The following is a 21,248-nucleotide window of genomic DNA, read 5'->3' as shown; positions in this document are numbered from 1 at the left end:
GCTCTTGGCAGCGGCAGGATTTGAACCAGCAGACTGCAACCCAGCCACTTAACCCCACAACCCAGCCACTTAACCACTGTGCTATTCAGATTTGTTCATGCTGTGATCTCTCCTGCAAAGCATTTGGTGCCTCCACCACAGACACACCCTGGAACAATCTTGCATTATACTAAGAAGACTGCAAATGCGTCGAACAATTCATAAGACTGATGCAGCAGGTGGAGAGTCAAAAACCTCTGCGTATGCAGGGCAGGAAAAGGCCCTTGTTGCTTGATTCACCCAGGCCCTTGGAGGTTGACAGTCATGCCTCAGTCTCTCAAATGTTTATTCAGAATCTGTGCAATATTTGTGCAATGTATGGGTTTGGTACCCACGTAGTTGCTGATCCAGAGGACTCAGCCGTGTTAGTCTGTAGTTGCAAAATAGTAAAGAGTCCAGTAGCATGATGGTTGTTGCGGGTTTTCCGAGCTGTATTGCCGTGGTCTTAAGACCACGGCAGTACCGCCTGGAAAACCCACAACAACCATCGTTCTCCAGCCGTGAAAGCCTTTGACAATACAGTCCAGTAGCACCTTTAAGACTAACCAACTTTATTGTAGCATAAGCTTTCCAGAACCACAGTTCTCCTGCATCTGATGAAGAGAGCAGTGGTTCACAAAAGCTTATGCTTCAATAAAATTGGTTAGTCTTAAACGTGCTATTGAACTCTACTATTTTGCAAGTAGTTACAGTTTGCATCTAAGATCTAGAAACATGATGCCTTTTCCCCCTAAATGTGTGATTTGAACCTAAATGTGAACACATATTTTTTCCAAAAACAAGTCAATTGCTTTGGTGAAGTAGCAAGGGGCAAGGGTGATCTCTGTGTTGCTGTTTTTAAAAAATCCCCTTCTCCCCACGCTTCGGCTGTTTTGTGTTATTCTCTTGTCAGCCTGACACCAGAATTTCAGTTTCAAAGTGTGAAACTCTTATTAAGGATGCCCAACGAGAGCAGCAGGTAGCCTGAGCTGTTGTTTTGAAAAGCAGTATGGAACGTAAGCCGATGTCCTGATAGATGGATTCATTGGGTGGGGGGGTGGATTTATAAAAATCTTGAACTTTACTTCCCATTTCTGTGTTGAGACAAATAGACCCAATGGGGTCTTAGCTTTCAGCCTCCAGCAAAGCATGCTGTATGTTTATTCCCATGATCACAGCAAGGTTTTGATCTGTCTCCTTTGCCCAGGTTACCAGCCCAAATGGGAAATGGATCGGTAAAACCGAAGTACCTGAAGAGACCCGACAGTCATGCAGGGAGCTGTCCTTTTGGTTGCCCGGGGGGCAGCAGCAAGTTGGGGAAAGACCCGGTTTTGAACATCAGCACGATAACGGGCGCGGCGGATATTCTACGGAGCAAAGTTTGGGAGCTTGAAAGGGAGCTGAAGAGACAGGAAGAGGAGCTACAGGAGAGGGACTATCACATCATCGAGCTTCAAGAGCAGCTGGCTAAGCAAACCCGAACCATAGCCGATCTCACCGAGGAACTCAAGTGTAAATGCATTCAGCTGAACAAGTTGCAAGATGTGGTGGACACCCAGGGAGCAAACCCTTTCCTCTTTTCCCCTCTCAAAGAAGCGCCCAGGGTCGGCCCTGCAGCGTCGAATAACCGGAGGAGAGGGGCTCGGGAAGGGGTGTCTGCTGAGCCCACGACCAGGACATATGACCTGACGGAGCAACCCCGGTTTTCCTTTGAAAAAGCAAGAGTCAGAAAGCCTTCCAGGTGAGAGAATCTCATCTTCTGGTGATGTCAACTTGCACTCAGCCACCAGTGTGCAGAACACCTTGTTCCGCTGTCGAGCAATCAGTGTGCATAGCTGGAAATCACTGGAATTGGGCTCCGTGTGATTTCCCATCCTGGGTAGCACCATTGCCTTCTGCTTCCATGTCATATGGAAGCATCTTGCATCAGCAGAGTGACGTTAGGGTGCATCTTCATATATGGTACAGCAATACAACATGGTGGCTTCATATTATGGCAGTTGGGTGAGGAGGCCCGTGGATAGAGAGGCCTTTAGAATGTATCCAGTGGAGGGCAGCAAAGATTGTGAGGGGTCTGGAGACCAAGTCCTATGAGGAAATGTTGAAGGAGCTCGGTATGTTTAGCCTGGAGAGGAGACGACTGAGAAGTGATACGAGAACCATTTTCAAGTATCTGAAGGTCTGTTCTGTAGAGGATGGAGTTGTTTTCTTTTGCCCCAGAGGGTCGGACCAGAAACAGTGGGTTAAAACTGAATCAAAATTGTTTCTGGCTAAATATTAGGAAGAACTTCTGACCGAGCGGTTCCTCAGTGGAACAGGCTTGGGAGCTGGTGGGCTTTCTTTCTTTTGGAGGTTTTAAAGAAGAGGCTAGATGGTCATCCGACAGCTATGCTGATCTATGACTCAATATGAATTTAAGCAGAGTATGAGAGGGAGGGCAGGAAGATATGAGCCAGTGCTCATCTCTCATGGCCCTTTACTATGTGCCTGGGGTAAAGCTGATCGTCACTTTGGGGTCATGGAAGAATTTTCCTCCAGACCATATTGGCCAGGGAACCTGGACCTAGAGTAGGAGTCACTGGGGGAGTGGAGTGGGGTAGCATTATGCAGGGGGTTGGACTAGATGACCCCTTGGGTCCCTTCCAGCTCTATGTTTCTATGCCTTAAGAAGTTCTGTGTGATAGCCATGACAGATGGGCCAGGACTATATAGTCTCATCATGGGGTGCAAGTTCATGGGGGTTATATATTTCTCTTCGTGATGGAGAACCAACAGTCTATAGGATTGCACTGCAGTCTGCTGAGCTCACTTCTAGGCTTTTGTTGCCGTGCCTTGATTTAGGCCATCAGTGGCAATGGTACCACGTTGACCTGTTCCATGCTATTATTCACTTAGAGCAGAAATACAAGTGACAAATGACACAGGTTGGACACTTGTCAGCTTCCCTCAAGTTTTAATGGGAAATGTAGAAAGCTTGGCGGAAAGTTGGACAAGTGATAGTTGAAAAGTCCATTGGACAGCAGTCGGAGAGCCAAGCTGCAAGACCAGGATGCCTACATTTCCCATCAAAACTTGAGGGAAGCTGACAAGTGTCCAATCTGTGCCTTTTGTCACTTGTGGTTCTGCTCTCAGGAGGTAACTGGTCGAGCTTGACCATTGCTGCTGCAGGACTCTAATGGTGCAAGGTGCAAGCGCAGAGTAAAATGCAGACTCCGTCTCTGAGGTGCTTATCATCTAAAGCTGGGGAAGACGAAACTGGAGTGGCGAGAAGAAGGAAGCAGGTCTGGTGTCAGCACACCCTGAGGTGGGGCAGCTGCCGAGGCCCAGGCCTTCTAGCGGGGCCCGCTGTCATTGACCCCCCTACCCACCCATTCACCTCCCTTCCCCTCGGCTGTGTGCCCTTCCCTGCCCGTTTGCTTGCCCGGCGCTCCGCCACTCATGACCCCAGCTTTCCAATGTCGATGGGGAAACCATGCAGGTTGTCACATTGGTGGCGCTTCTGGCGGCCACAGCGGCAGCACTGCCAGCTGCATGTATTGACCAGTGCTGTCGAAGAAAGCGCAGGCAGCTGTGAGAGCAGGCAGGAAGAGTTCAGTCAGCTGGGAACATGACACAGGAGGGTGGGTGGAAAGGGAGGCATGAGGGGGGCACAGTGGTAGGGGACCTTTGGGCAGTCTGCCCAGGGCCCCTCAAAACCTGGGACTGGCGCTGGATGAAAAAGAAAGCTTAAATGCCGGTGTGGTGAGCTGGGGCACATGTATCCAGCTTTGGGAGGAGGCCGTGGCTGTCCCCCTTCTTTATATAAAGCCAGCTCGAACATTTAGAGCAAAGGTGAGTTTCGTCTAATTGCATGCCTTCACTGTGTGCCTTAATGCTATTCTCCGTTGGTTTTTTTTTTTTTTGCCAATGGGTTTGATTGATGTCTTCACAGTAGATATGATACTAATTTTACTGTCGATCAGTTTTCAAGCTGTGATTCAGGTGCATCCAGTGATTCAGGTGTGAGCCACTTGTTGCTTGCATAGAAAAGCAAAGATGCTGCACGTCCTCCTTCTCTGCAGCGGCGATCAGCAGGTCAGTTTGGCAAGGTCACTCGGCAATGACGGCCGTTCCCCCGTGTCTGTGGTGGATGGCTTGTTCCTCCCTCCTGGTGCTTGGCTTCTGTTCTGGCTTCATGGCTCTCCTGGTCTGGTGCCCACAGTTCTGTCCTTAATGCCAATCAGGTCATAACTGTGGCTCCCCCCTCATTTTATCATGGGACTTTGATGTTTGCAGTTTAAGGGATCCCATGCTGCCACTTAGGTATTACAGGTGGGTCTTGGGTAGGGGGAAAGATTGGTGGCATAGGGCCAAGCTGCAAGTGACAAATGACACTTGAACAGCAAGTGTAGTCCTCCCTGTTCACTTGCCCTCCACTTGCGCTCAACTCAATCCACTTGCCGTTCAAGTGTCACTCCTCGCTTGTAGCTTGGCCCACAGTGTAGCCCAATCATGTCAGATCTTGGAAACTAAGCAGGGTCAGTACTTGGATGGGTAAACACCGAGGAAGAAGCTGCAGAGCAAGTCATTGACAAACCACCTTTGCTTCTCACTTGCTTTGACAGCCCCTTGCTGGTATCAGTTGCTACTTGACGGTTCACATACATGCACACACTTGGGTCTGGAATATCAAAGACCGCTGGTCTAGATTTTCTTTTTGCTCTTCCATTCTGTCCTTGTTGCTCTGGAGCTTTCCTTCAGGATGCCTTCTCCACTCCAGCCGCAGTATGTAGGTCACTGTTGCTGCAGTGTGGCCTCTCTTGTATCCGAACGGGATATTGCTGAGCTTCTCCTACACTGAAATAAACACTGCCCCCACCCCCACCAGCTCTTCCCTTGTGTAGATAGAATATTTATAAATATTTAAGGTAGCTAACATCGACTCGGTGAGAAATCACCTTTTTAAAAATGAGGAATGTCAGTAGGTTTTTATCATGTAATGCAATTTCAGTTTAAAGTTAGTGCCATGAACTTGAAAGGGAGTCTGACGGTCATATTTCTTCCTCTCCATCACTCCCACCAGTTTATTCTGACTTGGTCCTTAGGATGTTTTAGTGATCCTCAGCTCTCAAGTACTCAACATCAGTGGTGGTTCTCTGAGGGCCAAGCTACAAGTGACGAATGACACTTGCCTGGCAAGTGAACAGACTCATGTGTATTCCTCCCTGTTCACTTGCCATTCACTTGCGCTCCACTTGATCAAGACTCACGTGTATTCGGTCCAAGCTACACATGACGAATGACACTTGAACAGCAAGTGTATTTCTCCCTGTTCACTTGCCCTCCACTCAATCCACTTTCCGTTCAAGTGTCATTCGTCATGTGTAGCTTGGCCCGAATACACGTGAGTCTTGATCAAGTGGAGCGCAAGTGAATGGCAAGTGAACAGGGAGGAATACACATGAGTCTGTTCACTTGTCAGGCAAGTGTCATTCGTCACTTGTAGCTTGGCCCTGAAGTGTCTGTTGGCTTTCCAGGCAGCATATCAGTTTTCTGTGACACTTGTTATGGCAAGAAGTGATCTCTGTGTACACTGTAGTCAGAGAAAGATCCGGAGGCTAAATGAATCTTGTTACAGATCTGGGTTCCATTTGAAAGACTCAAACCTCCAATGCGAAGCAAGGATGGTTTGACAGCAAGCAGCTTTTCCTCACTTCCCTTGGGAACTGCAAAACAGACAGAATACGACAATAGTCAACACAGAGTGACCTTCCGGTATTAAAATGAAAATTGCTGTGGGCCATATGGGAGAGTCGCAGCTAAGCAAGGTTGTTTTTTAACCTCCTAACCTTGTATGCTCCAGCATTTCCTTAAGGAAAATTCTTACAAATCACAAAAAACGGTAGTTACTAGCTGGAACTTTTAAGAATGCCTCATTTGAAACTAAAGTAGCACTTTAGCATTAGAAAGGAGTGACACAGCACTGAATGCATGCGGAGACACAACAAATTAAAGCCATAGGCACATAAATGTGCTAAATAAACTGAGGTTTATTGTTAGGAACCTATTATCTGTAAATCAAAATATAAAAGATATTTCTGTGGCGTTTTCTACCCTTCCTGGAAGGGGGTGGTTAATGGGAAAGCTGTGACATTTCTCCTTCTGGCACAGAATACTCATAAAATGGAATACTCATAAAAAGTTTGTTGACTCCCCAATATAGAGTTTTATAACAACAACAACATTTGATTTATATACCGCCCTTCAGGACAACTTAATGCCCACTCAGAGCGGTTTACAAAGTATGTCATTATTATCCCCACAACAAACCACCTGTGAGGTGGGTGGGGCTGACAGAGCTCCTAGAAGCTGTGACTGACCCAAGGTCACCCAGCTGGCTTCGAGCGGAGGAGTGGGGAATCAAACCTGGCTCTCCAGATTAGAGTCCTGCTGCTCTTAACCACTACCCCAGACTGGCTCTCATCTTAAAATGGAAGCCGGAATGTTGACCTAGCCAAACTTGAATCCAATCAGAGCCTGGTTTTTTCCAAGCTTTTATGTTCTGCAAATGTCAACGGGAGCCTGTTCTATCTCTGTACCTCTATGGTAAACATTCTTATACGCCAGACATTGGCCACTGCCCTGGCAACCAGTTCAGTTTAATGTGTCCCAGCAAGTGCCCTTGTTGCGAAAATGGTACATCCATTTTCTTGTAAGCATGGAACTCACAGCTGTGGGCATGGAGAAAATGTTGAAATCTACCAGATGTTTGATCAGATGCAGTCATTGCTATAGGCAGAAAAATTCCCGTAGGCATTTTTGACTATTTTGCTGAAACTGTTATTGATTGACCTCTACATTCAGTCTCTCCCAGATGCTTCCACCCCTGCCCACTCCAAAGCAGACGTGCGCACTAATATACTCCTTGCATAATCTCTCATCAGAAATCACTGTTATATGAAGGTCCCTCTTTAAAAAAATGTAGGAATTCATACTCTGGGGAATACGAAGGGATCTGGATTCATTTTATGGCTATGTGCGCCCATGAGGTGTGTGTTCAGTTTATTATTTATAACAACAACAACTGATTTATATACCATCCTTCAGGGCAACTTAACACCCACTCAGAGCGGTTTACAAAATACGTTGTTATTATCCGCACAATAACAATCGCCCTGTGAGGTGAGTGGGGCTGAGAGAGCTCTGAGAGAGCTGTGACTGACTGAAGGTCACCCAGCTGGCTTCAGGTGGAGGAGTGGGGAATCAAACCCGGTTCTCCGTATTAACCACTACACCAAACTGGCTCTCAAACTGGCTCACCAAACTGGCTTATATATAATCAGCCTTATGAGTGATCCACAGAAGGACCTATTTCATAAACAAGTTCTGCTAGCATGTGTTTACATATATGTGTCGATGGCCCGCACGACAGGGAAACGACAACATAGTGAAGCATCTCTACTGGTTGCCCGGAGCTAATTCTTATGTGCCACAGCTGATTTTAAATCCAGAGGAGTTAGCCGTGTTAGTCTGTAGTAGCAAAATAGAAAAGAGTCCAGTAGCACCTTTTAAATCTAACTAACATTACTGTAGCATAAGCTTTCGAGAACCACAGCTCTCTTCGTCAGATGCATTTGTAGCATAAGCTTTTGAGAACCACAGCTCTCTTTGTCAGATGCATCTGTAGCATAAGCTTTTGAGAACCACAGCTCTCTTCGTCAGATGCATCTGTAGCATAAGCTTTTGAGCACCACAGCTCTGTTCGTCAGATGCATCTGTAGCATAAGCTTTTGAGAACCACAGCTCTCTTTGTCAGATGCATCTGATTTTAAGGTGATTTTAAGAGGGTCTGTTACATACTTGTCTCGAACTTGAAAGGGACTTTGATCTCTCAACATCCCCTGGAGGTATAATCATTATAATTCCCTTTTTGCAATCAGGTAAGTTGAGAGATAATCATAAGAACGTAAGAGGAGCCCTGCTGGATCAGAGCAAAGGCCCGTCCAGTCCAGCTTTCTGTTGATGCAGTGGCTGCCCAGGTCCCTCTAGGAAGCTCGTATGCAGGATTACTGCAACCGCATTCTCCCATCTGTACTCCCCAGCAAGTGATATAAAGAGACATACTGCCTCTGATACTGGAGGGAGTAGAAAGCCATCATGGCTTGTAGCCAGTCTTACCAGAGCTCGTTCAGATCCAAGCTGTGAAACTCGTCAAAGGGGCACATTTTGCCGATTTGCAGCATGACCAGGTTGGAATGGAAGAGCTAGTGGTATGGACTGGCACCTGTTTGGGAATGCCGTGATTGTCACAGCGATGACAATTCATGGACGAACTGGTTCATGAAACTGGCATCTCTGCTTTGTTCTTGGAAACAGTTGTATGGTGGCCACCAGTCATATGACGCAGCCCTTAGTATACTCGCAGTAACTGGTTGCAGGGTTACAGTGTTTGCGGCAATATTTCTTTGCCAGATAAGGATAATAAAAGTGTGGAGAATAGCACACGCATTAAAATAGATAAAGATCAATTTGTTTGGATTAAACAAGAGTGATTGCTGTCTCTTTTTTAATATACTGTGCTGTGAGAGTGAGTTGCCATTGTTAGCATCAACAAGAGGAAATGAAATCAGGGTTTTTCAGAATAAATTGGCATAAATTGTTTGGCAAAGATGAGCAAAATTGCCTTGGAAGAGTCTCTTTCCCTGTCTGTGAAATCAGTGTGAAAGCAGACTTGTTACAAGCTGCTAATACCATAAGGGTCTTGTAGGATTGTGTTCAAGCCTGTAGTTTGTGATGCTCTCTCATTCAGAAAAGTATTTTTCGGGTTCCTTAGAAGTCCTGTATTTTCAATGTTAGCCTTAATATTACAATAGCAGTCCAATGTATAACAACATTAAAGGGAGATTTGCATATCTCTACAAATTTAAAATCTGTTTTAAAGGTAAGAGACCCCCTCGAGTCTTTGTGTAAGAAATTAACAGTGCAATCCTTAGCAGAGTTACTCCAGTCTAAGCCCATTGACTTCAATGGGCTTAGGCTAGAGTAACTCTGCTTAGGATTGTACTGTAATTCATGATATTTCTGCCTTGCCCTTTTTCTTCTCTGTTAGGAACTTAGTGCAATCCGAAGAATGCTTTCCTGGAAGTAAGCCCCATAGAATAGATGTGAGCAGGACTGGAAGCAAACCTGGTCAGCATGGCTTTCTAAAATACAACCTCAATGAAAGAAACCGTGTTCGTTTTCCATGGATTTCCCCCGTTTTCTATTAAAACAGTGGGAGAAGGCCATGGTCTAATTTTTACATCAGAAGGTGGAAAACAGGTGAGGGGAACTGTATCTAGCCCCTTCTCCACCTTAATTTTGAGGAATGGCTGGGGACTTGAAGGGAAGATTATCTGCTTGACACACACAAGGCTCCAGGCTCAATCCGTAGCACTTGCAGTTAAAAGACTAAGTTGCATGGGTGTATGTGTGTGTGAAAGGATCAAGGAGTTGTAGGGTTCACTCTGCTAGGGGATGGAGGATCCCCTGCCCTTGCTTTGTGACCCCACTTGGCCAGTAAGTAGGGTTGCCAGGTCCCCGTACTGCCTGGGCAGGAGGTGGGAGGCCCGGCACTTACCTTTTCTACACTGGTCGCGTGCGTGCACTCCCAGCCTGCATGATAACATCACTTCTGGGAAGTGACGTCATCATACGGGCTGCGGGCCACCCTGGGAGCACTCCCATGCTCCACAGTGGCCCAATTGGGGCCAATTCTGGCCCTATCTGGGCCAATGCGGTCCCAATTTGGGCCAATTTCCCCCAGATTGGGCCGCTGCAGAGTGTGGGAGTGCTGCTTTGCTCCACAGTGGCCTGATGTGGGCTAATTTGGGCCTGATCCGGGCTGATTCGGGTCCTGATTGGGCTGCTGTAGCACACAGGAGCATGCTGTGGGGCCTGGGAGCGCACCCCAGGAGGTGTGTTCCCCCCCCCCCCCACTGGCCAGGGTGGAGGGTGGAAGCGGGAGATCCTCTGCCTCCAGCGGATCTGGAGGCAGACTGGCACCCCTACCAGTTGGGGGGGGGAGCAGGGAGGCAGGCCAGGAGCCACCAGAGCACACGTTGAAATGGCTCACACTCTCCAGAGGCCCTGATGACACACTTGTGACTCAAAACTGGAAATGGGGGGGTTTCCACTGGACCAAATTAACCCCAAACATAGGGAAAATGTGGATCGCCCCCCTGCACCTGCCTAGCAACCTCATCCCCCACTTTAAAGGTAGGGAGGGGATGGCAAACCTAAGGAGTTGGTTTATCCGAGATCCCGGGGAGCTGCTGCCAGTCTTGAGTATTTTTAATGACTTACTCCATTTCTATCCCGTTTTCGATGATGAAGCCCTCGAAGCTGCTTGCAGCAATTTAAAAACCGCCTTAACCATCTTCCCTCTCATCTCTTCCCCCCAAATATGAGGCCCCCTTGTTGAAAGTATGTTTTATCCCCTCATTACTCTCGGCTGTTCTGAGAGTCCAGCATGAAGCAGCTACACGCTGTTCTGCCTTTGACGTCAAATGGCAGGTGCTCGGGCAGTGGTTGGATGGTGGTCTCTCTAGCCCCCTGCTGAGGATACGTGGCCTTTGATGTTCTGAGGCCCGTGCAGAGAGAAGCCAGAGACTGTTGTGCCTTCATACAAGGCAACTTCATTCCCACCTTCCGGCACCCTGTAGTTGTAGACATGTTTATCCACCTGGGACTTTCCCCATATCAGAATTCCCTAGCAAGAAAATTGCCTGTGGGAACAGAGTGCAGTGAGGTAAAGGGGGAGGGTTCCCCCCTCACCTGCATTAATCTTTAATCTCTTCCCATATATCCCTGAGCATCAGCTATGGTCCTGAGGCAGCCATTGGTTGGCTACCTCACCACTGTGGGTGGCCTGTCTGGCATTGGCCAGAGATGGGGCCTTTTCCATCGTGGCCCCTGCTCTGTGGAATGGGCTCCCTGAAGAGGTTAGGGGAGCCCCTTCCTTGGAGATCTTCACAAAGGGCTGCAAGCCTTGCTCGTTTGCAAGGGCTTTTGCGATAGGGTTGTTAGGTTCCCCCCCCCCCGCCCACAGGTGGCACGTTCCTCCTGCACACTGGCCAGGTAAGCAGGTGTGGGGGTGGAGGGTGGGAGCTGGGGATCCCCTGCCCCTCACATGGGACTGGCATCCCTATTTTGTGGGGATGTGAAGGTCAGGCATCTTTTAAGGGGATGAAGGAGGAAGAGACTTGGGATTTGTTATATTATTTTGGTTTTAACTTGGAATTTTTAAAATAACTGTTACTGTAAGCCACTTTGAACCATGTGGAAAGGTAGGGTATAAATATATAAATAAATAAATTTAGATCTCCCCTCTGTGTTATATGACAAGGGGGCAGAAGTGAAGAAAGAAACACAGCTGTCCCTTTTACCTCTAGCTTGGCCTGAAAATTCAATTCATATTGAGGAATGGATGGGTAACTAGCAGCCAGTGGGTAACCTATCTTTATACATATTGATTCTGAGTTTTGTACCATGTATGTCTTGATCTTTTCCTTTCGTAGACTCCTCTTGGTTTTGCTCAGCTTGAATGTTCGGCTCGAATGTTCATTCATAAGAAAATCTGGCTTGAATGGACGTGGGGTCATTCCATAAAAGGCCAGTGTGACAGTCTCTGTGGTTTACTGGCTACAGTGATGGACTGGGATCTGGGAGACCCAGGTTTGATTCCCTGGTCTGCCGTGGAAGTCCCCTGAGTGACCTTGGGGCAGTTATACACTTTCAGCCTACCTCATAGGGTTGTTGTGAGGCTAAAATAGAGGAGAGGAGAAAGTTGTTTTGGGTCCCCATTCGGGAGAAAAGTGGGATATAAATGAGTAAATTAAATAAATGTTTGATCTCTTCTTTACCCTGCACATACCTGCTTGGTTTTATGAGCAGAGTCTCCCAGGAGGTGGTTTTATGCAAGTTCCATTGAAATCAATGGGAGCTATGCAAGAGCGCATTTGTGCACAGACCAGTTTCTGTTTCAGCACATCATATCCTGAACTCTTTTCATATCAGTTTAATCGGCCTTACACCCGCCCACCCCCAGTTTTGTTTCTGCTCTTGATATTTGAAGCCTGTAATTTGTTTTTCCACTTTAATATCACATAATGGAAATGCATTATTATTGCATACTATTATACGCCCGCTAAGTATTACTCCGAGGGCATTTATAATGGGGAAACACAAGGAAGATGGTGATTTTTATTTTCATCAGTCAGCATTTATGGGGGAGAGAGAAAATGCAACAGATGGGTCTTTGATGAATTTTTCTTGATGTTTTCTGCAATAATTAAATACACCAGGGCAAACAAATATTACAAATTGAGTCACTGGGTGGGAGGTGGGGGAAGGTGATAGGAAAGAAATAATTTGAGAAAACAGACTAAAGGTCTGGTTAATCATTAGAGGTTGTGATTCAGGATTGGAACAATGAGCAACTTTCAGTATGCGAAGTTTCGGGGCCAGAAGGAGTCACCATCCCGTTAGAAGGCACTGCTAAACGTGGGCATGCAATAAGCTGTTGTGAGTTTTGCTCTCAATAGTGCCATTCAGAAACTTACATTTAAGTTATCCTAGAGGCAGCCTTGGGTAGTAGTGGCAATGCTCCAAGATCTCAGGCAGAATTGGTTTTCTCATGACTGTTACCCGAGTTCTTCTAATCAGTCGAGCACCATTATACACGTGGAAATACACGTTACGAGGTCCCTAGGGATGCTCATGTGAACCTCGTTTCACGTGTCCCCCCCCCCCTCCAACTTCAGGGCCCCAGCATGTTACCGTCACAGCCTGAGAGCTGCCACAGCACAGCTCCTTTCTGTGTCACAGCCAGGTGGCAGGAGCCCTGTGCCGAGTCCCACTTCCCCATGATAGTATCACGCTTCCAAGAGCAACATCAGCGTGGAGAAGAGCTGCAGCGTGGGCTTCTGCCGTGTCACCTAGAGCTTTTGCGACACAGGAAGGAGTTTTCCTGTTGCAACAGGCTATTAAGGTGATGTGAGAATGGGACTCAGTTTCAGGAAAGGATGCCAGCCCAAGGCTGGTACCGCATATATTGGCATGGTGGGAGCCTCTCTGACGATATCGTGGCAACATGGTGATGTCCTTTCTGGTGCAACCTGGAAGTGACATCATCAGGTAGGGGCAATGCTCTAGCGTTCACCTGAAACTCTATGGTTTAAATGTAGGTTTGGGGGTGAATCCTGCAACATTGCCCCTATGCGGTGAAGTCATTGCTGGGTCACACTGGAAGTGACATCACCGCATTGCTGGCAACATTGATTCCCGCCCCCCATTCCCCTCTGCCAGCTCACCAAGCAACAGTAGGGGAAGAGGGCTGCTGGCAGGAAGACCTGGAGGTTTTGTCTGAAGTTATCTTAGAACTTACTGCCTCTTTCAAAAACTTTCCGTATGTTGAATGTGAAAAATACCATGAGCTTTCTCTAGTTCTCATATTTTGTTTGTTATTCCCCATTATTTAAACACATCAAACCAAATTACACAGGAAAGAATAAACACAGAGAAACAAGAATACAAAGTGCTGCTAAACCTTATAACTGAGAGAAGCAAAAATCATTCAGGATCAGTTTAGGTTCGGTTTTGGACAGATGCTTCCCCAAGTGAAAATGAGGGACATGATCTCTTCAAGATCATATCCAGATTACTGCCCAACTCTGTTAAAACAGAGTGGGGTCTAAGTGGATTTTCCTTAGGAAAAGGTCACTTATGCAAGATGACGTCGATGATATGGTTTAGCCGGTGCTTACAAAATTTGTTTTCTACTGAAGAATGTGACCTATTTATGGCACGGCGTGCCAGGGCTGTAGCATAGCCCACAAGTTGGATGATTACTATGCCTCTGAGCTTGTTTTTCTAAACTTTTATTGTTGCCATCCTTCATTCTCAAGCTTGCTGTACAGGTAATAAAGGAAATAAATCAAGCTGCTAAATGGGAAGTGATCATTCTCTCTTAAGGTGCCCTCCAGATATCGCACAAGGAAGTTTATTTCTCGGGGACAATTTTACCTTGTTTTATGAGTCCGAGCAAGAAGAGACCTTGGACATTTCCAGAGTGGTCGGGATTTACTTCTTATGACCTATCAGCCCTACTGATAATACCAGTCACAAGGAGTTCCTAGATCAAAGGTTGGCCTGCAAGTTAGCAATCAGTCCGGATCTGCTCACTTGCAAACCAGTAAAGCTCAGTTCAGATGTCATGATTTGTGAACAAACCAGAATGGGCATAAATTAGGGTTGCCAACCTCCAGGTGGTGGCTACAGATCTCCCAGAATTAGAGCTGAGCTCCAGGAGACAAGAGATCTGTTCCCCTGGAGAAAGTGACTGTCTTGGAAGGTGGACTCGATGATCTACCCTGCAGAGGTCCCTCCCCTCCCCAAACCCTGCTTTCCCCAGGCTTCACTCCCCAAATCTCCAGGAATTTCCCAATACGGAGCTGGCAGTCCTGGCATAAACTCATTTAATTGCTAAGCTCTGACTTCCCTCCTCTTCCTTTCATCTAGCGTGTGAAGTTTGAAGAGGGCAGTCTTCCAACTAGCTGCCACCTTTTGAGTGAAAACCAGTGCGGTGTAGCCGTAAAAGTGTCAGAGTTTCCTCTCTGCCATGGAAACTTGCTGGGTAACCTTGAGCCAATCGCTCTCGCCCAGCCTAACCTATCTCCCAGGGAGGTTGTTGTGATGATAAAATGGGGGTGGGTGGGGGTGGAACACTGTTGTAGGCCATTTGATGTCTCCATTGGGGTGAAATGATCTAAATAAACAGATAAATATAGTTGCTTTCCCACCAACTGAGATTCTTAACTACAGTTTCCAAGAATTGTTGTTACCTGGAAGGAAACAAAGTCCTGTAAAGGTTCCTGCTTTCGTACATCATGCCAACTGAAAATTAGTTTATGACTTTCATCATTAATCCTGGCATGCCCTGCAGGCCCAACAGTTAACAGGGTTTGTGCCCATCATGAACAAACATTGATTTGTACCAGAAATGGTTTTAGTTATCAGTCTAATGGGCTGAAGAGGCATTTTGAAGTGTGTGTTTCATCTGGCTCATGGATGGTGCAAGTAGCCCAGGCAACAGGATGCTGAGATAGTCTTCTGGGCTAGGAGTGAGAAAGGCTACCATGGCATATACCAGGGGTGGCCAAACTTGCTTAATGTAAGAGCCACATAGAATAAATGTCAGATGTTTGAGAGCCGCAAGACATGATGCATTGAAGTGACTTCAGATGAAGAGGCGGGTTTGGGGCAGTGTCCTGAAAGTGCCTTCACAGGAAGGGGTGGGGTTTGGTGCAGTATGCTGGAAGTGACATCATTGGAAGTGGTGGAGCTTGGGAAGAAACATCACCTGACTTTTGACTTGGAAGTGACATCACAAAAGTGACATCACATCCTTGCTAGGCTTCACCCATAAAGTCCTCAGGTATTTTCTGAGTCAGACTTGGCAACCCCAACATTTTTAATGAACATATGAAAGACATGGAAAGAAAGAAGGGAAGGGAGGGAAATAAACTAAACTAAAATGTATGGCCACGGCAATACTCAGAGTCCTCCAGGAGCTGCACAATATGTCTAGAAGAGCCACATGTGGCTCCCGAGCTGCAGTTTGGCCACCCCTGGCATATACATTCAAATTTACATTCTTCTTTTCTCCAGTAATGCACTGTTGCCATGCCCCCCTGCATTGCAGCACCACCTCAAGGGATGAGGAGGGAGCTGTACATGTGGGGTCCACCAAAGATGCATTGCCTTATTTTTTTGCACTTGTAGCACATGGGCCATAAAGCTGTACCGCTGTTGCAGAGAGGATTGATGCAGGAGAGTGCAACAGCTGATTGCAACAGCATGGAAAGAGTAAATGTAGTTTGCAAAGAGCAGAATCTTTATGGCTTTATAAATACTGAGATGTTTTTGGATCAATGTGCAGCTAATTTGATGAAAAGATTGCATGTTTCTGTAAGCGTGCCTGCAATTTTTTTTGGAACAACACTGAGAGCCAGTGTGGTACAGTGGCTAGAGTGTTGGACTAGGATCTGGGCAACCGAGGTTCAGTTACCCACTGGGTAACCTTGGGCCAATCACAGACTGTCAGCCTAACCCGCCTCACAGGATTATTGTGAGAAAAAATGGAGGAGAGTAGAGCAATGTGAGTCACTTTGGCCCAATTGGGGAGAAAGGCAGGGTATAAATAAAGTTGAATAAAAAAAATAAATGTTAATGGAACCATAAACTCAGCTCAAATTTCACTCTGGACTAAATGTGGTGCTAATCCTTATTTGCAATACGTATCAAAGCTCTATTCTGAATTGGTTCTTATCACAGGACCTTCTTGAGGTTTTAAACTTATTTTATTTTAAATGCCCCGTGATTTTTGTGATCTTACGCATTTCATAGTCTTTGCCATCTGGTCTCCTGGAGGTTTCCTTCAGCCAACTAAACTTATTTATTATTTATTTATTTAATCACATTTCTAGACCGCCCTCCCCGTCAGACGGGCTCAGGGCGGTTTAACAGCAGTTTAAAATAGTAAAAACGTTATAAAAACATTAAAACATTTTATCAAAACAATTAAAATTGGCGGGTATAAAATATTAAAATACAGCATTTTCCTGCATGGGTGGTGGAAGGTCTTCAGTGGTATGGCTGGCGAGAGGACAGCCTAGCCCCCACCAAATGCCTGGTGGAACATCTCCGTCTTGCAGGCCCGGAGGAAAGATAACAAATCGGGCTGGGCCCTAGTTTCCTCAGACAGAGAGTTCCACCAGGTCGGAGCCAGAACCGAAAAGGCCCTGGCTCTGGTAGAGGCCAGGCAGACCTCCCTGGGGCCAGGGACCATCAGCAAGTTCTTAGTGGCTGATCGAAGTGACCTCCGGGGAACATATGGGGAGAGGCGGTCCCGAAGGTATGCTGGGTCCAGTCCGCATAGGGGTTTATAGGTCAACACCAAAACCTTGAACCAGACCTGGTACTCAACCGGTAACCAGTGCAGCTGACGGAGGATAGGTGTTATATGAGCCATGATTGGTGCTCTGGCAACCACCCGTGCAGCTGCATTCTGAACCAGCTGCAGTTTCCGGATCAAGCCCAAGGGAAGCCCTGTGTAGACCAAGTTGCAGTAGTTTAATCTGGAGGTTGAACTTGAAGCTGTTGGGCTGGAATCTCTGATCAGTTCCATCAATGGAACTAATCCATTTATTTTTTTCTTTCTATATCCCAAGAGTTACTGTATTAATAGAACTACAAGTGCTTTACAAGATCAGATTTGTGTCATTAAACCACAGTTTGAAATCCTGGTCTTAAAGGAAGAGAACAAACCAGAGTTTGCGAATTGGATATAACAACTAATTTTTTGCTATGTAAAGGTGGAAATTATTAATTTTGAGCTGTGTACAATAGGGGGGAAAGGGAGTGGGTGCCTACAAATCTCCTGAGACATTCCCGTAACAACCAGCTACAATTTGTTGTTAATATGAACTATGCCTCTGCGAGCAGTGGCTTACAGATGCAGACTGTATGGTTTTGACATTTAAGGGATCATGCTGAAGCATAATTAACACTAGCCATAGTTAGCAAAACCAGCTCAAACCATGCTTTCTGATTCTAATTTAGTGGTCAATCACAAACCGTGGTTTCTCAGCATAGTCATCACACCAAGTCGTAGGTCACAGGTTGGCGTGATGTCTGAACTGAACTTCATTTGTATTTTCCATTTGTACTCCCACATTCCCTTAAAAAATAATTTCTTTGCTTGAGATTTTTTTTTGTCTTTCCTCCCATTTTTTCCTGATTATTTTCTCTCTCTGTTCTCTGACTTTCTCCTTTTTGCACTCAACTCATTTGCTGTTACCTTCTTCTTTCCTCCCACTTCGTCCTTCTGTTCTGCCTTCAGACAGCTGCTTCTTTTCTGTCCATTGAGCTAACACTTTCAGATCTTTCCTCTAAACAAACTACTTCTGCAAATTGTTTCCTAGACTGGCCTGCTCTTGGTGGTGAGAATTAAAAAGGAAATAAAGTAGCAGAGTTTGAAGTTAGCGCATTGGAAATAAGCAGACAGACTTCTGTGGTTTTAGCTCTAGAAAAAGACTTTTACTACATAACAGGAAAAAGGGTACATTTGGTAAGAAAATAAAGAATAACTAACTAGCTACATCTTGATGGTTAGAGAGAAAGACTGAGGGTCTCACCACATGAGACAAAATACACTCGAATTACACTCAAATACACAGGTAATTCAAGTGTATTTTAGTGTAATTCGAGTGTAATTTGTCTTGTGTGGTTTGACCCTGAGATAGACTTAGAACTGAGACTGAACAAAGGGCAATAAAATCTTAGTATATGTTGCTAGCTAATTGCCTCCCCAATAAAGAATAAAATAGACAATCCTAGATTCCATCATTGAGGGCCAAGCTACACATGACGAATGACACTTGAACGGCAAGTGGATTGAGTGGAGGGCAAGTGAACAGGGAGAAATACACTTGCCATTCAAGTGTCATTCGTCATGTGTAGCTTGGCCCTTAGACTCCCCTTTCTATGGCGGGAACATTTACTCGAAGCCTAAGTTGTCCTATACTAACTAACTATCTGACTAAACAAACAGAATAATAATTTAACTCTTTCATGACTGAACGTAGGGCACTTGCAAAAATCCCAAAACTTGCCTATCAGGAAATTGGCTTCTTCTTTTCCCTTGTCCCGATTTTTATTATGCTCTTTATCTTTATCCATATCCAAGAACTCCACGTCTCTCTCCCAGAAGGCCTTTGGTTTAACCCATTGGTCCTCATCTCACACCGAAAACACCCCAATGTTACATTTGCTCACATTCATTCATTGTAATTCTTGTGTCTTCCATTCTTCCCCCTTCCCCCCATACTTTGTTGAAAATCACAGTTGAGATCTGGATTGCAAGCTCTTTAAGGCAGCAACCTGTTTCTTAGGTTTGCCAGCCTCCAGGTCAGGCCTTGAAGATCTCCCCGATCACCAGACCACAGAGATCAATTCCCCTGGAGAAAATGGCTGCCTCCACCCTCTTTCCCCCTCTTTCCCCATGTGTATGATGTGCAGGGAAAGGGGAATGGCGCACCATCTGGGATACTGAAATGTATACTGCTATGTTGAGATGTGATTTTATTGTTTTCACTGTTTTATCTGTTTTACACTGTAATCTATCTATTGCTGTAACCAGCCCTGAGCCTGCTCGTGGGGAGGGCGGGATATAAATGTAATCAATCAATCAATCAATCAATTGGAGGGTGGACTCTACCTGGAAATCTTGAGGAATTTCCCAACTTGGAGTTGACAACCCTGCTAGAATAATAAAATCATAGGGTTGGAAGGAACCTCCAAGGTCATCTAGTCCAACCTCCTGCACAATACAGGAAATTCACAATTACTCCCCCCCACACATACACATACACCCAGTGACCCCTGCTCCATGCCCAGAGGATGGCAAAACAGCATCAAGATCCGTAGCCAAAATGGCCTGGAGAAGATTGCTACCTGACTCCAAGGTGGCGATCGGCCGTACCCTGGACATGTAAGAAGGGGCCACAAGGACTAAGCACAGATGTAACCCTTCCTGCCGTCCCTGCTATTTCTTCTGTTGACGATGCTTTCTTAGGCTGTTCTATAAATCACCATGTCTGTTTACGGCACTACATAAAAAATAATTATCTAGATTATAAGCTCTCTGGGCAAGGCTCAGATGTCTTTGCATTTTATGCGTCACGCTGGTGAATAAATACATTGTTAATGCTGGGGGTTGTCTTGGTTCTTCTTTTTTTTTCCTTGATAAAATATGTCACATCCCTTTGGTAGTCTGCATTGTAGCTTTCCAAAACAACGTGATGTATTGGAAGGTTAAGTGAGCGATAGGTTGAATCAGGGGCTTGCAAACCATCTTCAGCTTCAGGGCAGCTTTTTCCTTGTGAAATTGTCAGCTGAGGACCCCTTGGAGGGTGCAGAGAGTTTGGGGAAATGTTCTAAGATGCACATTCAGTTTGCATGGGATTCTGTCCAGATTAGTGGACCTCATTTGGGTCTGCATACTTGAGCACCATACTTAAGCATTTGCCACCTCCAGCTGGTGACCCTGTGCCCATCTCCCATTTTCCAAGAGGAAAAGTGCCTGGAGATGGTGCAGGAAACAAGAAAAGTCATACTGCAAGAACTGTTGTCACCCCTGCCTCTGCATGGCTTATAAGGCTGTACGCTTTCAAAGAACTTTTGCAAGAGTCCCCTAGAAGTAGGCTTGCCAGTCTCTGGGTGGTGGGTGGAGATCTTCCGGAATTACAATCGATCTCCAGATGTCAGAGATCAGTGTCCCTGGAGGGTGGAGTCTATGGAGGGTGGAGTCTATGGCATCATATCCCACTGAGGCCCCTCCCATCCCTAAACTGCACCCTCTCCTGCAGGGCCGGCACGTCCATTGAGGCCAGGTAGGCGGTGGCCTCAGGCATGGGGTGCCAGAGGGGGCACCAGAGGAGACACGGGGGGCGGGAGCACGCGCCACAAAGCAGCCGCCGCCTATCCCTCTCGCCCCACGCCGCCACCAGCACAAGCCCCCAGCCGGGCGCAGCCGCCATGGGCAGGCATCTGCGGCGGTGTAGGCAACCGAGCGGGAGAGCTTGGAGGCCGCCCGCCGCAGCGATCAGGCCGGCGGCAGCACGCTCCTGTGATGACGTCATGCATGATGTCATCACGCAGACCAGTGCGTGTGCGCTTGCGCGCACTTGGGGGGGTGCCCGGCTGGCTGGCCACAAGCGCCACAAACCCTTGCGCTGCCCCTGCTCTCCTGGCTCCATTCCCCAAACCTCCAGAACTTTCCCAACCCAGAGCTGGCAACCCTACCTAGAAGTGAGTGTCGTTGGTGGTGGCAAGTTCTCTGTTGAACCCCCGAGATGCCCTGCGGTTTTCAGTCTGTCATGACAGACATCAGAGATAATCTGATATTAACTAGGGTATGGTTCTGTTGCTTAGTATTATTTTTAATGAGGTGTTTTTAATGGTTTGTAGCATATACATTTTGCAAACTGCTTCGAGCCTGCATCTTTATGGAGAGAGCTGATCTAAATTATTTTGATCAAAATAGATCTTCCAGTCCTCCAGGCACCTCTCTCAATCAGCTCAGATGCTGTTGTTCCATTGAAATGACTCCTTTTCACCTCAATTTCTACTGGTGCTAGTACCAGTGTTGG

General features: G+C 46.5%; 1 protein-coding gene across 1 annotated transcript in view; it reads left to right on the top strand.

The window, feature by feature from the left end:
• The first annotated feature begins 1,238 nt into the window (after positions 1-1,238).
• PRKG2 (protein kinase cGMP-dependent 2) overlaps positions 1,239-21,248 on the top strand; it is a 79,744-nt gene continuing 59,734 nt past the window's right edge. Inside the window, exon 1 of the mRNA XM_054990004.1 lies at positions 1,239-1,759. Coding sequence (XP_054845979.1) covers positions 1,239-1,759 — 521 coding nt within the window. The remainder of the gene's footprint in view (positions 1,760-21,248) is intronic.

Source organism: Eublepharis macularius, chromosome 10 (assembly GCF_028583425.1).
Source record: "Eublepharis macularius isolate TG4126 chromosome 10, MPM_Emac_v1.0, whole genome shotgun sequence".
In the NCBI taxonomy this organism is placed as follows: Eukaryota; Metazoa; Chordata; class Lepidosauria; order Squamata; family Eublepharidae; genus Eublepharis; species Eublepharis macularius.
Note: the sequence above shows the minus strand (reverse complement) of the source record. Positions and strands in the feature narration are given on the sequence as shown.